This window comes from Conger conger, chromosome 15, assembly GCF_963514075.1.
Source record: "Conger conger chromosome 15, fConCon1.1, whole genome shotgun sequence".
Classification (NCBI taxonomy): Eukaryota; Metazoa; Chordata; class Actinopteri; order Anguilliformes; family Congridae; genus Conger; species Conger conger.
The window spans coordinates 31909824-31923731 of record NC_083774.1 but is presented as its reverse complement, the minus strand read 5'-3'; the positions used below and the strand labels follow the sequence as shown (position 1 = coordinate 31923731).

At 45.1% G+C, this 13908-nt stretch overlaps 1 protein-coding gene across 1 annotated transcript; it reads left to right on the top strand.

Moving 5' to 3' along the window:
- Positions 1 to 4933: 4933 nt before the first annotated feature.
- LOC133111182 (L-lactate dehydrogenase B chain-like) lies at positions 4934 to 13699 on the top strand. The gene is made up of 8 exons (XM_061221342.1): positions 4934 to 5076; positions 5687 to 5830; positions 6353 to 6470; positions 8119 to 8292; positions 8901 to 9074; positions 10886 to 11003; positions 11839 to 11962; positions 12942 to 13699. The coding sequence occupies exons 2-8, from the start codon at positions 5702 to 5704 to the stop codon at positions 13104 to 13106; spliced, it is 1002 nt and encodes a 333-aa protein (XP_061077326.1). The 5' UTR covers positions 4934 to 5076; positions 5687 to 5701; the 3' UTR covers positions 13107 to 13699.
- Positions 13700 to 13908: the final 209 nt, after the last annotated feature.

The following is a 13908-nucleotide window of genomic DNA, read 5'->3' as shown; positions in this document are numbered from 1 at the left end:
AGGTGCATGGCAGGGGTACAGACCAGGGGACCACCTTTCAAGCTATTCATTTCACCAATTGATATGAAGTCGCCCCCCTATATTTTCACACAAAAAGTCTATTTTCCCCATTTAAATATTTCTGCTCGTGTACTGATGTTCAATCTATGCCACATATGTTTTAAATATAATTCTTTGTATTATTTTTTCCGAGGTTCAGTTTTTTTGCCCCAGCACACAGACAAAGATATACAGTGCATCCGGAAAGTATTCACAGCGCTTCACTTTTCAACATGAAAGAAGTTTTTTTGAAATTTTTGCAAATTTATTAAAAAATAAAAAACAAAGAAATCACATGTACATAAGTATTCACAGCCTTTGCTCAATACTTTGTTGTTGCACCTTTGGCAGCAATTACAGCCTCAATTCTTTTTGAATATGCTAGCTTGGCACACCTATCTTTGGGCAGTTTCGCCCATTCCTCTTTGCAGCACCTCTCAAGCTCCATCAGGTTGGATGGGGAGCGTCGGTGCACAGCCATTTTCAGATCTCTCCAGAGATGTTCAATCGGATTCAAGTCTGGGCTCTGGCTGGGCCACTCAAGGACATTCACAGAGTTGTCCTGAAGCCACTCCTTTGATATCTTGGCTGTGTGCTTAGGGTCGTTGTCCTGCTCGTTCCCCAGCTTACCTACAAAAAATCATCAGACCCTACACCCCTGCCAGACCTCTTCGTTCAGCCTCCACAGGCCGCTTGGCACCCCCCCCTCTCCGAACCTCCACCTCACGCTCACGACTACTGTCTGTTCTGGCTCCACGGTGCTGGAACGAACTCCCTGTTGAGGTCAGAACTGTAGAATCTCTCCCCACCTTCAAGCGCAAACTGAAGACGCACCTCTTCAAGCAGCACCTCTCTCCGTCCCTCCCTACCTCCCTGTGAACCTGAATTGTTGTCTTTGTGATTTACTTTGTGTATTGGTATTTTTAGTTGGCTAGGTAAGCAGTGTTGGATAGTTAAGTTTGGTCACTTTTGCTTTGCTGTTTGTTTGTTTATTTTTTTGTAAAAAAAAAAAAAATGTAGACCCTGGTCCTTATCTTTGTTGTACAGGCAGCAATGAAATTGTACTTCCCTCTAGGGTCTTTCAGTGCACTTATCCCTGGTTATGGGTATGCACTTTGTTGTACGTTGCTCTGGATAAGAGCGTCTGCCAAATGCCATTAATGCAATGTAATGTAATGAAAGATGAACTGTCGCCCCAGTCTGAGGTCAAGAGCGCTCTGGAGCAGGTTTTCATCCAGGATGTCTCTGTACATTGCTGCATTCATCTTTCCCCCAATTCTGACGAGTCTCCCAGTTCCTGCCACTGAAAAACATCCCCACAGCATGATGCTGCCACCACCATGCTTCACTGTAGGGATGGTATTGGCCAGGTGATGAGCGGTGCCTGGTTTCCTCCAAACATGACGCCTGGCATTTACGCCAAAGAGTTCAATCTTTGTCTCATCAGACCAGAGAATTTTGTTTCTCATGGTCTGAGAGTCCTTCAGGTGCCTTTTGGCAAACTCCAGGCGGGCTGCCATGTGCCTTTTACTAAGGAGTGGCTTCTGTCTGGCCACTCTACCATACAGGCCTGATTGGTGGATTGCTGCAGAGATGGTTGTCCTTCTGGAAGGTTCTCCTCTCTCCACAGAGGAACGCTGGAGCTCTGACAGAGTGACCATTAGGTTCTTGGTCACCTCCCTGACTAAGGCCCTTCTCCCCCGATTGCTCAGTTTAGACGGGCGGCCAGCTCTAGGAAGAGTCCTGGTGGTTCCAAACTTCTTCCATTTACAGATGATGGAGGCCACTGTGCTCACTGGGACCTTCAAAGCAGCAGAAATTTTTGTGTACCCTTCCCCAGATTTGTGCCTGGAGACAATTCCTTTGACTTCATGCTTGGTTTGTGCTCCAACATGCACTGTCAACTGTGGGACCTTATATAGACAGGTGTGTGCCTTTCCAAATCATGTCCAATCAACTGAATTTACCACAGGTGGACTCCAATTTAGCTGTAGAAACATCTCAAGGTTGATCAGTGGAAACAGGATGCACCTGAGCTCAATTTTGAGCTTCATGGCCAAGGCTGTGAATACTTATGTACATGTGATTTCTTAGTTTTTTATTTTTAATAAATTTGCAAATATCTCAAAAAAACCTTTTTTCACATTGTCATTATGGGGTATTGTGTGTAGAATTTTGAGGAAAAAAATGAATTTAATCAATTTTTGAATAAGGCTGTAACATAACAAAATGTGGAAAAAGTGAAGCGCTGTGAATACTTTCCGGATGCACTGTAGATGTTTTTATTTCCCAAAACAAAACAAAAAAATGCCACCCTTGTTTGGAAACTGCCCAAGCGTTTCTCATTGGTTCATCCACCATGGCATGTAATTTACCCTGCATTCTCTTCATTGTGCATGTGACTAGGCATGTGACCAAGGACACACATGAGCACGAGCAGTGAGCAAACCTGCTGCCCTGTGTGGCAGAATCTTTCCCCATTGGTGTCTATTGGCATCGCTGTCGTTATATATCATATACTCTAAGGGCCCATCACGTATGCTTCTAGTCAGAAGACTGCCCCGATAAGACAACCCAACACCACTTCCAGAATCTAGATGGCTGTCACAGGTTTTCCCACCTGGCTATTAGGTATCGTGATATCCTGCTAAAGCACCAATTCTCAGTGCAGTGATGCACCATTATGCTAAAATGTGTCTAAACAAAACACCTTCCAAATAAATACAGTAATATTCATTGTTGGCACGGAGTTACGGAATTACAATAAAAGCCATACGAAAAAGAGGCACGTGTTCTGTATTGCACGTGACATGCATGCATGCAAATACATATTGTAAATGTATGTATTTTAAGTGCTACCCATCCCAGGATGTCTCTTGGTTCTGTTATCTCTTCCCATGGCTTTTCTTATCACTCTTACGCCGATGACACCCAACTCTTTATTTCCTTCCCCCCTGACACCCAAGTCACCACACAGATCTCTGCTTGCTTGGCTGATATCTCTGCGTGGATGACTTCCCACCACCTGAAGCTTAACCTGGCCAAAACTGAGCTTCTCTACATCCCTGCTAAGTCTTCTCCGTCAATCGACCTCTCACTGACTGTTGAGGACTTTGTAGTTTCCTCCTCCCGTACGGCAAAGAATCTTGGGGTCACTCTTGACAACTGCCTCACCCTGGCTCCACAAGTATCCTCCACTGCCAGAACCTGCAGGTTCTTTCTGTACAATATACGCCGTATCCATCATCTCCTGACGGAGAAAGCCACCCAGCTCCTAGCCCAGGCGCTCTTCATTTCCCGCCTGGATTACTGCAACTCCCTCCTAGCCGGTCTCCCAACGTGTGCCATCAAGCCCCTCCAGCTGGTCCAGAATGCTGCAGCCCGCCTGTTCACCAGTCAGCCCAGGTCGGCTCATGTCACCCCACTTCTCATTGGCCTCCACTGGCTTCCTATTGCTGCACGCATCCGATTCAAGGCATTTCAGGCTGCTAAGGGGACTGCCCCACCTTACATACAATCTTTGATCACTCCCTACTCCCCAGCTAGACCACTCCGGTCTGCCAGCTCTGGTCGCCTTATGGTTCCCTCTCTACGTGCACCTGGCGGTCATGCTGCACGTTCATGCCTGTTTTTCGTTCTGGTTCCTCAGTGGTGGAATGACTTGCCTACCACTGTCAGGACAGCAGAATCCCTCCCTCTATTTCGACGCAGATTAAAAACACACCTTTTCAAACTCTACCTTAGCCCTCCCTCCTGATTTTCCCCGCCCCCCCTTTCTGATATCCCTATCCTTCTTGTCTAACCCTAAAAAAAAAGAATTAAAAAAAATGCACTTATGATGACTATATGTTTAGAACAGCATTTCCTGTTTATTTTCCTAGTCATGGATGTGATGCTTTGACTTGTGGAAGAACCTATGCACTTGTAAATCGCTTTGGATTAAAAGCGTCTGCCAAATGACTCAAATGTAAATGTAAATGTAAATGCTGAGCCAGTGTCACCTGTGGAGGAGTTCTCCCCACCTCACAAGTAAATGGTTGGCATTTATATCGCACCTTTATCCAACGCGTTGAACAATTGAGGCTCCTCATTCACCAATTCCCCCATTCACACACACACCAATGGCAATTGGCTGGCATGCAAGGCATTACATTACATTACATTAACAGCATTTGGCAGACGCTCTTATCCAGAGCGACGTACAACAAAGTGCATACCCATAACCAGGGATAAGATAAGGTCCAGGGCCTATTTGAATTATTATTTTTATTTTTTAAACAAACAAACAAACAAACAAACAAACAAACAAACAAACAAACAAACAAACAAACGCAAAAGTATGACCAAACTCCTTAACTAGCCAAACATTGCTTACCTAGCCAAACTGAAAATACAAGGCACCGACCAGCTCTTCAGTCTTGCTCAGGGACACATCGACAAACCCAGGGCGGGATTGAACTGGCAACCCTCCGACAGCCAGACAACTACTCTTACCGCCTGAGCCAATGTTGCCCACCCAAAATGTGTCTCCTTTGCTTGACTGGATGCCTATAGTCAAACTGCGGTTACAATCTATAGTTTTGGAAGAAGTCCAGATCTCTGGAACAAAGTGATCAGCGGTGCACCATTGGGTTGGAGGATTAGTTAAATAATGATACACCTGCTAACTGTTGGAGTCTCTTCCAGGGAAGGCAAATACTTTTGGGAATTACAAAGTCCACAATTTTAGATTTGTCATCAAACAATTCTAAAGTGCAGTTTTTCTGCTTTCATAAAAAAAAGTGTTGTGTCAACGAAAGTCAAGAAAGCCAATAAATACCAAAATCGAAGTTGTATTATTATATTCCTAATTGTCTTGGAAGCTCCGATGTTTTGCAGTCACAACACAAAGTCAGGCACAGCGCATAGACAGTACGGGCACAGTACGGAGTGACTTCCGGATGCTTCCCCGTTTAGGTAGGCTTTGGGCGTGCTTTCCCTGTCTTGTGCATACATGTACACTGGGATCGGAGGTTTCAACTGTTGTGAGCATTACAGGTAGGTCAGATTTATTTGCTTTTCACAATATTATCGTGGGAACTTTCCCCCTAATTCCGTCAATCGGCAACTGTAGTTCTGACAGGTTTTAACACTTTGACCAAAATTGAGGCTTAATTGTTAACGAAACTGAAACTCAATTTTGTATCTCATTGTGTGTAATTATGCGACGTTGACCTAAATGTTATGACTTTAACCAATTGTAAAATGATAGCTATTATATGACATTACAAAAAAGACGATAAACGCTCTATACTAATTTGCGTGTGCGTTGAAGAACTTGGAATGCATAACCGGTTTTAAAATGATATTTTCAATCAATGAAGAAACATTGGAACAGTTTATTTTATTTAGTGTTGGCTAGATTACTGGCTAGTCTGCTCGAAAATAAACCCACAGGATGACACTGTTGTATCTCATTCATTTAGCACGGGACGACTTGCACGTAGGCTAATGCTTTGAAAGTTGGTCGAACGTCTGGTATGCAACGTAACGTTATAGTTATGCAATGTCACATTTTTTCTCAGAATGTGTAGTGTATTTGTCATTTATTGTATAATTAATGAATTGAGCATTCCCAAACTTGTAATTTCATGATCGATATTATTAGTATTGGACAGAGACGATGGCAACGGTGAGAGAGAAGCTCCTCCATGAGGCCCAGCCTGGTAAGCTGGCATTGGCCCGGGCGAAGGTGACGGTAGTTGGGGTAGGGCAGGTGGGAATGGCCTGCGCTTTCAGCATCCTGCAGTCGGTGAGTGCAGCGCTCAGCACAGCTTTCTCAGAAAGTAATTGGTTACTCATTGCACATTCCTGGTGTTGTATTTTGACCAGATTTGCTCTATGTGTGGAAATATTGATAATATCAGGTGTAGCCTATAGGTTGCTGTGTAGGCTACGTGAAATAGATGCACCCTCCGTTAGATAATTATTGGAAAACGAGCAAGGCAAACTATCTTTTCTCACTGTCTGCAAAATTATATTGCTACTACTGAACAAACACTGGTATTTTTGTTTTAAGGCAAAAAAGAGTATTGAAATGTTTTAAATATTTCTACATCTTTGAAACTTTCTTGGGAATTTGAGCTGTGTTTGCAGAATGAGTACAGGTAGACTTTTGTTTATTAAAAAGCCAAAACATAATCAGCCTAATCTAATTGTGGAGACCTTTTTGTTGTGTGTTTCAAAAAAGATGTAGACCGGTATAATCTAGACTAGGAGGCTTTGGCTTAACCAGCTTGGCCAAAACCGAAGGGTCACTCCCCTCTTTGTGCAGGGCGTTGCCGATGATGTCACCTTGATTGACGTAATGAAGGACAAGCTGCAGGGGGAGGTGCTGGACCTGCAGCACGGCAGCCTCTTTCTCAAGACCCCAAAGATCAGAGCCGCTAAAGGTAAGCTAAAGAACACGCTCTCTTTCCCTGGAGGCCGTACACAATAGCTCCGCGTGTGAAATGGCAGTATTCTTCTGGCAATAGCAATAAACTGCTTTCGCCAGACATGCCGTCGGGAAGCCCTCGATACTGCCAATTTGCTATGTGCTTAGAAGGCACTTATGTAACTGGAGTGAACTTAGAAAAGCCATAGAATGAACTGCCCATTAAAAGAAGAAGAAATAGTTATTACCAACACAATATCTTTCGGAGACGCTCTTATCCAGAGATTTTATAGAGCTGCATATTTACTGAAGCGATTCCAGATAAGCGCCTTGCTCGAAAGTACACTGGTAAACTGCTGTTTCCTAACCTCTTTACTGTCACTCCGTTATTGTTACATGGTGGGTTACTGTGTGCATTACGGTGCTGTGCTGTGCTTTGGGCTGCTGATGAATCTTCCTCCTGGGAGGTAGAGTCCGGCGTTGGTACAGAACGGTGAGCGAGGAGGGCAGGGCGCTAGGCTGTGTGTGTGTGTGTGTGTGTGTGTGTGTGTGTGTGTGTGTGTGTGTGTGTGTGTGTGTGTGTGTGTGTGTGTGTGTTTGTGTGTGTGTGTGTGTTTGTGTGTGTGTGTGTTTGTCTTGCGGTAGATGGGCTTGTCCGTGCGTGAGGGGAGGCCGGGTGTGTGTGTGTTCCCTTGACGGCTGGCGGGTCGATTACAGGGGGGGCCGAGGGCCGAGATGAGATGAGTGTGTTCAGGGGGAGAGGGTCTCCCCAGGCGGCTCGGAGCTGCAGCTCCTATTGGACGGAGAGGCAGGGCGGGGGAGAAGGAGGAGGGGGAAGGGCAGAGGGAGAGGAACTGAGAGTAGGGGGGAGAGATAAAGGAGGAAGGAGGCAGAGCAGGGATGGTAGAGAGGAAACCACGATGGACGATGCAATATGGAACATCCAGGCTTTCCTGGCTGTTCATACTTCACTTAAAATAAAAGAATTGGCACCCAATGCGGAGCATGTCCAAACACTAACTGTATCGAGAGCCAGAGGCTACACAGTAGGCAGACCCATATATGGGCATGAACTGGGTAATGACTGTTCCTGATTCGTCCACAGAGTATGTCCGAGGTGGGGAGGGGTGTGACTAGATCTGGTGGGGGGGAAACAAGGTGTGGGGAATTTGGCTGAGGGAGAGGTAGAGGAGATAACACAGAGGTACTGATCAATGAAGTACATTTGACTGGATTAGGGGCTGGACTTGGCCCACTAAGTTGTGACGCTTCGGGGGGGTTCATTGTACTTGGCTCCCGTGTTCTCCAACAATTTATACCATCATTAACCATAGGATTAACTTGTATTTGTTCACGGTTAACTAATTATATCTATTTTTCATTCCAATATGAACTGGTTGTTGAAGTAGTTGTTAACATGAATTAATGACGTACAAATAGATGAACACAGTTGTCAGTAGTTAATTAACAATTACCTTAGTTAAGGGCAATTCATGTAACCTTATTGTAAAGTGTTAGCAATTTGTATTAGCATCGTTGCTGTCATTCATTTTCATTGATTCATTTTGTACAATAACCGGGTGTCCTTTCCTCACTTTGAGCACCTGCCCCTTAAAAGGTCTCCACAGGGCCCCAATGACGAGCAGGGCTTGTGCCTTTTGCAGATTACTCGGAGACGGCCGACTCCAAGCTGTGCATCATCACGGCCGGGGTGCGACAGCGGGAGGGGGAGAGTCGGCTGGACCTGGTCCAGAGGAACGTGGAGGTGTTCAAGCAGATCGTTCCCCCGCTGGCCCAGTACAGCCCCGACGCCATCCTGCTGGTGGTGTCCAACCCAGGTGACCCAGCAGCCGGGGCTCCCTACCGGACCTCAAATGCCTCATTGTTTTGGATTCAAAAATGCTTTTCTGTCCTCGACTGATCTTGCCTGGTGCAATTGAGCCGACTGAGAGGACCGGGAGGTTTGCTGCTGTTTTTCAGAGTATTTCATTGGTTTCCAATAGACCAGACAAGCTTAGTAAAGCATAGAAAACTTCAGAATCCAAAATCAAAACGTATTTGACCCAGCTCTGGTTCCTTTCGGAACACACCCAGAGTGTTCCCCAAAAATGTAAGCAGTAGGCCAAAGAGAAATAGTAGCTGGCCAGTGGGGTTCAGATGACGTCCCCTGGCCTTTCTTTTCTGATGCAATTTGGAGGCTTCTGCTGCATTTTAGTATATTGAATGCATTTTAAATGGATTTATTCTTGAGCATTGAGAGGCCGGCAAAGGTGTATTTGTAGACGCCAGCAATAAGCGAAGGAGAATAAACTTGAACAAGGATGTCCTGACCCCCTCTGTGCTGTTTTAGTGGATATCCTGACCCCCTCTGTGCTGTTTTAGTGGATGTCCTGACCCCCTTTGTGCTGTTTTAGTGGATATCCTGACCCCCTCTGTGCTGTTTTAGTGGATATCCTGACCTATGTGGCCTGGAAGCTGAGTGGTTTTCCTCAGGAGCGGGTCCTGGGAAGCGGCACTAACCTGGACTCGGCGCGGTTCCGCTTCCTGATGGGGGAGAGGCTGGGGATCCACCCCAGCAGCGTGCATGGCCACATCATCGGGGAGCACGGGGACTCCAGCGGTGAGACCCCCCTCCTAATCCATTCTGAGCACTGACAGGGAGAAAGAGATTTAGACTGCCACTGATGACTGACAGGGAGAAAGAGATTTAGACTTCCACTGATGACTGACAGGGAGAAAGAGATTCAGACTTCCACTGATGACTGACAGGGAAAGAGATTTAGACTTCCACTGATAACTGACAAGGATAAAGAGATTTAAACTGCCACTGATAACTGACAGGGATAAAGAGATTTAGACTTCCACTGATAACTGACAGGGATAAAGAGATTTAGACTGCCACTGATGACTGACAGGGATAAAGAGATTTAGACTTCCACTGATAACTGACAGGGATAAAGAGATTTAGACTGCCGCTGATGACTGACAGGGATAAAGAGATTTAGACTGCCACTGATGACTGACAGGGATAAAGAGATTTAGACTTCCACTGATAACTGACAAGGATAAAGAGATTTAGACTGCCACTGATAACTGACAGGGATAAAGAGATTTAGACTTCCATTGATAACTGACAGGGATAAAGAGATTTAGACTGCCACTGATGACTGACAGGGATAAAGAGATTTAGACTTCCACTGATAACTGACAGGGATAAAGAGATTTAGACTTCCGCTGATGACTGACAGGGATAAAGAGATTTAGACTGCCACTGATGACTGACAGGGATAAAGAAATTTATACTGCCGCTGATGACTGACAGGGAAAGAGATTTAGACTTCCACTGATAACTGACAAGGATAAAGAGATTTAGACTGCCACTGATGACTGACAGGGATAAAGAGATTTAGACCACCACTGATGACTGACAGGGATAAAGAGATTCAGACTGCCACTGATGACTGACAATGTAGTGTAGAAGAGTGGTTCTCAAATCTGTGCATGTTGGTTTTTGTTCCATCCACAGCTGCAATCCCAGAATTTTAACAATCTTTATTTTTCTTAATTGGAAGCTTTTCATGAGGGACTATTTACCGTCTTAATCCACATGTGGTTAGAAATAGCTATGCATGTCATGAAGAATACAAGGCCAATATTCGCCTTGCTATATTCCAAACAATTACATAAAAGATGTCAAGTTTAACTGAGTTGAATCAATAGGTTCCTAATTGGTGAATGTGTGAACACATGGCCACTAAAACTAACCATAGCTAAATAAGGAAGAGACGATGCAAATTATAATGAGCCAAACCTGCCTATATTATAAAATAACGAAAACGCGTTTGTTCAACAACCTGAATTGAGCAAGCTCTTGGCTGCAAGGAAAAACAGCATTCACACTGGTCCCCAGGACTGCGTTTAAGAACTACTGGTAGATGGGTTAGAGAACTGGGCTTAAAGGGATTGTCTGTGCACCTACATTTATATACTTCCTGCATTGGTTGCATAACATGTATTTCCATGCCATTCTTTAACCACAACCATATATCGCACAGATTGTTGTTTTTGGTAACAACATTCCATAATGTTCTATAGGGCAGCCTGTAGCGTAGTGGTTAAGGTACATTAGTAGGACCCGCAAGGTCGGCGGTTCAATCCGCCGTTGGGCCCTTGAGCAAGGCCCTTAACCCTGCATTGCTCCTGGGGGGATTGTCTCCTGCTTAGTCTAATCAACTGTACGTCGCTCTGGATAAGAGCGTCTGCCAAATGCCAATCATGTAATGTAATGTAATGATGCTGAGGGGAGGGACATGGCACTGCAGCATTTGTCTGTATGCAGTAAAACTGTGATGTCAGCTAAATCAATCCATGCAGGTAAAATGCATGGTTGCTATGAGTGTGATGGAAGTTGGTCCTGATTTGCTCACACAGTGGCAGTGTGGAGCGGGGCTAATGTGGCAGGAGTGAGCCTGCTGGCCCTGAACCCTGAGCTAGAGACCAAACAGGACTCAGAGGGCTGGGCAAAGGTGCACCAGGATGTGGTCAACAGGTATTTTACCCCCCTCCACCCCCCACAATACCCCTGACTACCCCTCTGAACTGGACAGATGACCACAGTCTCGATTCATCAGGGACTAAAATCCTTCCCATGTTATTCAGCATTTGTTGACCTTTGACCTCATGACTGACTGAGAGTCAAAGGTGTCCTTTTTGTTTTCTCCCAAATTAAATTGTTCCTACCCCCTCCGCCCATATGCATTCTTTTCTACCCCCTACATTCCTTGTGAGGACGTCAAGTGATTAACCCTTTGGTTTTTTGTCATGTCTTTTAAAAGTCGGTGTTATAGAACTCCATTGCTTTCGATTACCAGAAGTGCTTGTTACCTCAGCATTAGAGTGTTCAGTTAAGAACATTCTCTTTGCTTATTATTTTGTAATCTCACACCGTAAATGGTTCTGGATAATTTATGCTTCGCCGACAGTGTATGTGACGTGTCCACGGACAAAAAAAAATGATGTCAAGCTGACACTTGAGTGGCCGATGGGTGTCCTGTACCTGCAGGTTTCTGTCAGGTCACAGATGCCTGTGAGAAGCGTCACGCAGCCATCATTTGGTTCACTGAATCAAAGACAAATAGTTGCCATGGTGAGAATACTAGCTTAGGCTAATTGTTTTATGAATGATGACATTTTGTTTACAAGGAGAAGCCGGTTGCTATAGAAACAAAGCGCACTTTCTCTGAACCATAAATGCGAAACGTTGTCGGACGAAGTTGACAGACACGTTGTCGCTGAAGCATAAATTAGCCCGCAGAGTGTGTCGTGTGTGCGTGTGTCGTGTGTGTGCGCTGCATTGCGAGGTCACGCCTGTTGCCGATCTGCAGCGCTTATGAGGTGATCCGGCTGAAGGGGTACACCTCCTGGGCCATCGGGCTGAGCGTGAGCGGCCTGGCCCAGTCCATCCTGAAGAACCTCAGGAGCGTCCACCCTGTCTCCACCCTCGTCAAGGTAGGCCCAATCGCCCTGTCTCCACCCTCGTCAAGGTAGGCCCAATCGCCCTGTCTCCACCCTCGTCAAGGTAGGCCCAATCGCCCTGTCTCCACCCTCGTCAAGGTAGGCCCAATCGCCCTGTCTCCACCCTCGTCAAGGTAGGCCTAATCGCCCTGTCTCCACCCTCATCAAGGTAGGCCCAAGCAGCCAAAACTGGGCTTCTGTTTTCATGCTCATTTCCTGGTCATGCTGAGAGACGGTGCTCACTAGTGCTCCAGTGTAGGTCTTTCAGATCCGTTTTCAAGTCAATGGTACAATTCTGGTAAAAAAAAAAATTATTTCAGTCTTTTGTATTTAATCCTACCTGATGAGGTAGCACGCCTAAGCTAAATGCTTCTGGAAAAAACTTGTATCTTTTCAATATTGATATGACAACAACATGTTTTCATGTGGTAGACAAAAACATGACTACAAGGATAAAGAGCGAAAACGTAAGCGCAGCCCTAATCCCACTTGGTGAAGGATGCATCAACGATGTTTTCAAAATCGTCCAAATGAAGGCATCTTAGAAGGCAGCATTTGTTTTGCCTTTGAGACACAACCTACGTAAAAAAAAGTCTGCAGAGAACCCTACATTGTTAAAGCTGTAGACCTGATTCGCTGCTTCAAAAACTGTCATGCATCCTTATCATACGTTTTAATGACCGTCAACATTTTAAGTATGACCTCATTGGCCTGTAGTTTCTTATAAGCTTGGTGTTGTGTGTGTGTGCATGTGTTCTCCGGGTGTGCCTTAGACAGAGGTGTTCTATAGCATATGCTTTGCCAGGCCACCTGTGAGAGAGGTCAGGAGCTACAGCAGAGGACATGTGCTCCTAGATCCTATAAAAGGAGGAACACCATGTTGAGAATTGTGTGTGTGTTTGTTTGAATGTGTGGCTGTGTGCATGTCTGTGTGTGTGTGTGTGAATGTGCATATGTGTGTGTGTTTTTTCAGGGCATGCACGGCATCGATCAGGAGGTGTTCCTGAGCGTGCCATCGGTGCTGGGCTGGTGTGGGGTGTGTGGGGTGCTGAATCAGCCCCTAAAGGAGATGGAGACCCAGCAACTGCTCCAAAGTGCCAAGACCCTGTGGGACATCCAGAGCAACCTGGCCCTCTAACCACCACTCATCCACCTGACCACCAGGGGGCAGCAGCATTAACACAGTGACCTGTGCAACAACAGGCACAACTACAGTGAGAAAGTCAACGCAGCTCCATTAAAAAAAAAGCAATTTCTGACACCACTCTTCATACATTCTTCAGTCTTCATTGACCCAAAGCCAGATTGGTTTTGCTAGGTTTTTTTAAATCAAAAATAACTCAAAAATTCACCCTGCTTGTAGCTCGTTCAGTATTGACTTTTAAACAGTGACATAATGTTTACATTAAATACCTTGACATACTGAATCAAACATTAAGAAACTTTGCCAAAATCGTTCAAGCTAATTAGAATAAATATTATTGACTAATCCCAGTTTGTAGCATGTGAGCTGGATATATGTGCTGCCCTGTCATAGTAATTGTATCTGTTACTACCAGTTGGCATAGCGCATATTCTTGGCAGCCTATGCAGGGTTTTTTAGGCTTGCTGTGGTCTTCTGTTTACAATTGAAGAAGTGTTCTTCTCCAGTGACTTAAACCGAGCACGCTAACCACCGTTTTTTCAAATCTGTTTTACTATTTTTTGATAGCTGTTGCCAGCAAAAAAGAAGCAATTCCAAGGTTAGCTCTGGTTCCGGGAGCCCAGGAAGGTCCTGAACACATTTTACAATAATGAATATACTTTAGGCGAAGAAGCATGAAGTTGGCAATGGTGCGCAAAGACAGCATGGCTATTTTGCTATATTTTCAAGGTACAAATCCTGCATAGTATGCCTTAAATATACTAACATAACATAATAACATATTACTATACTGAAA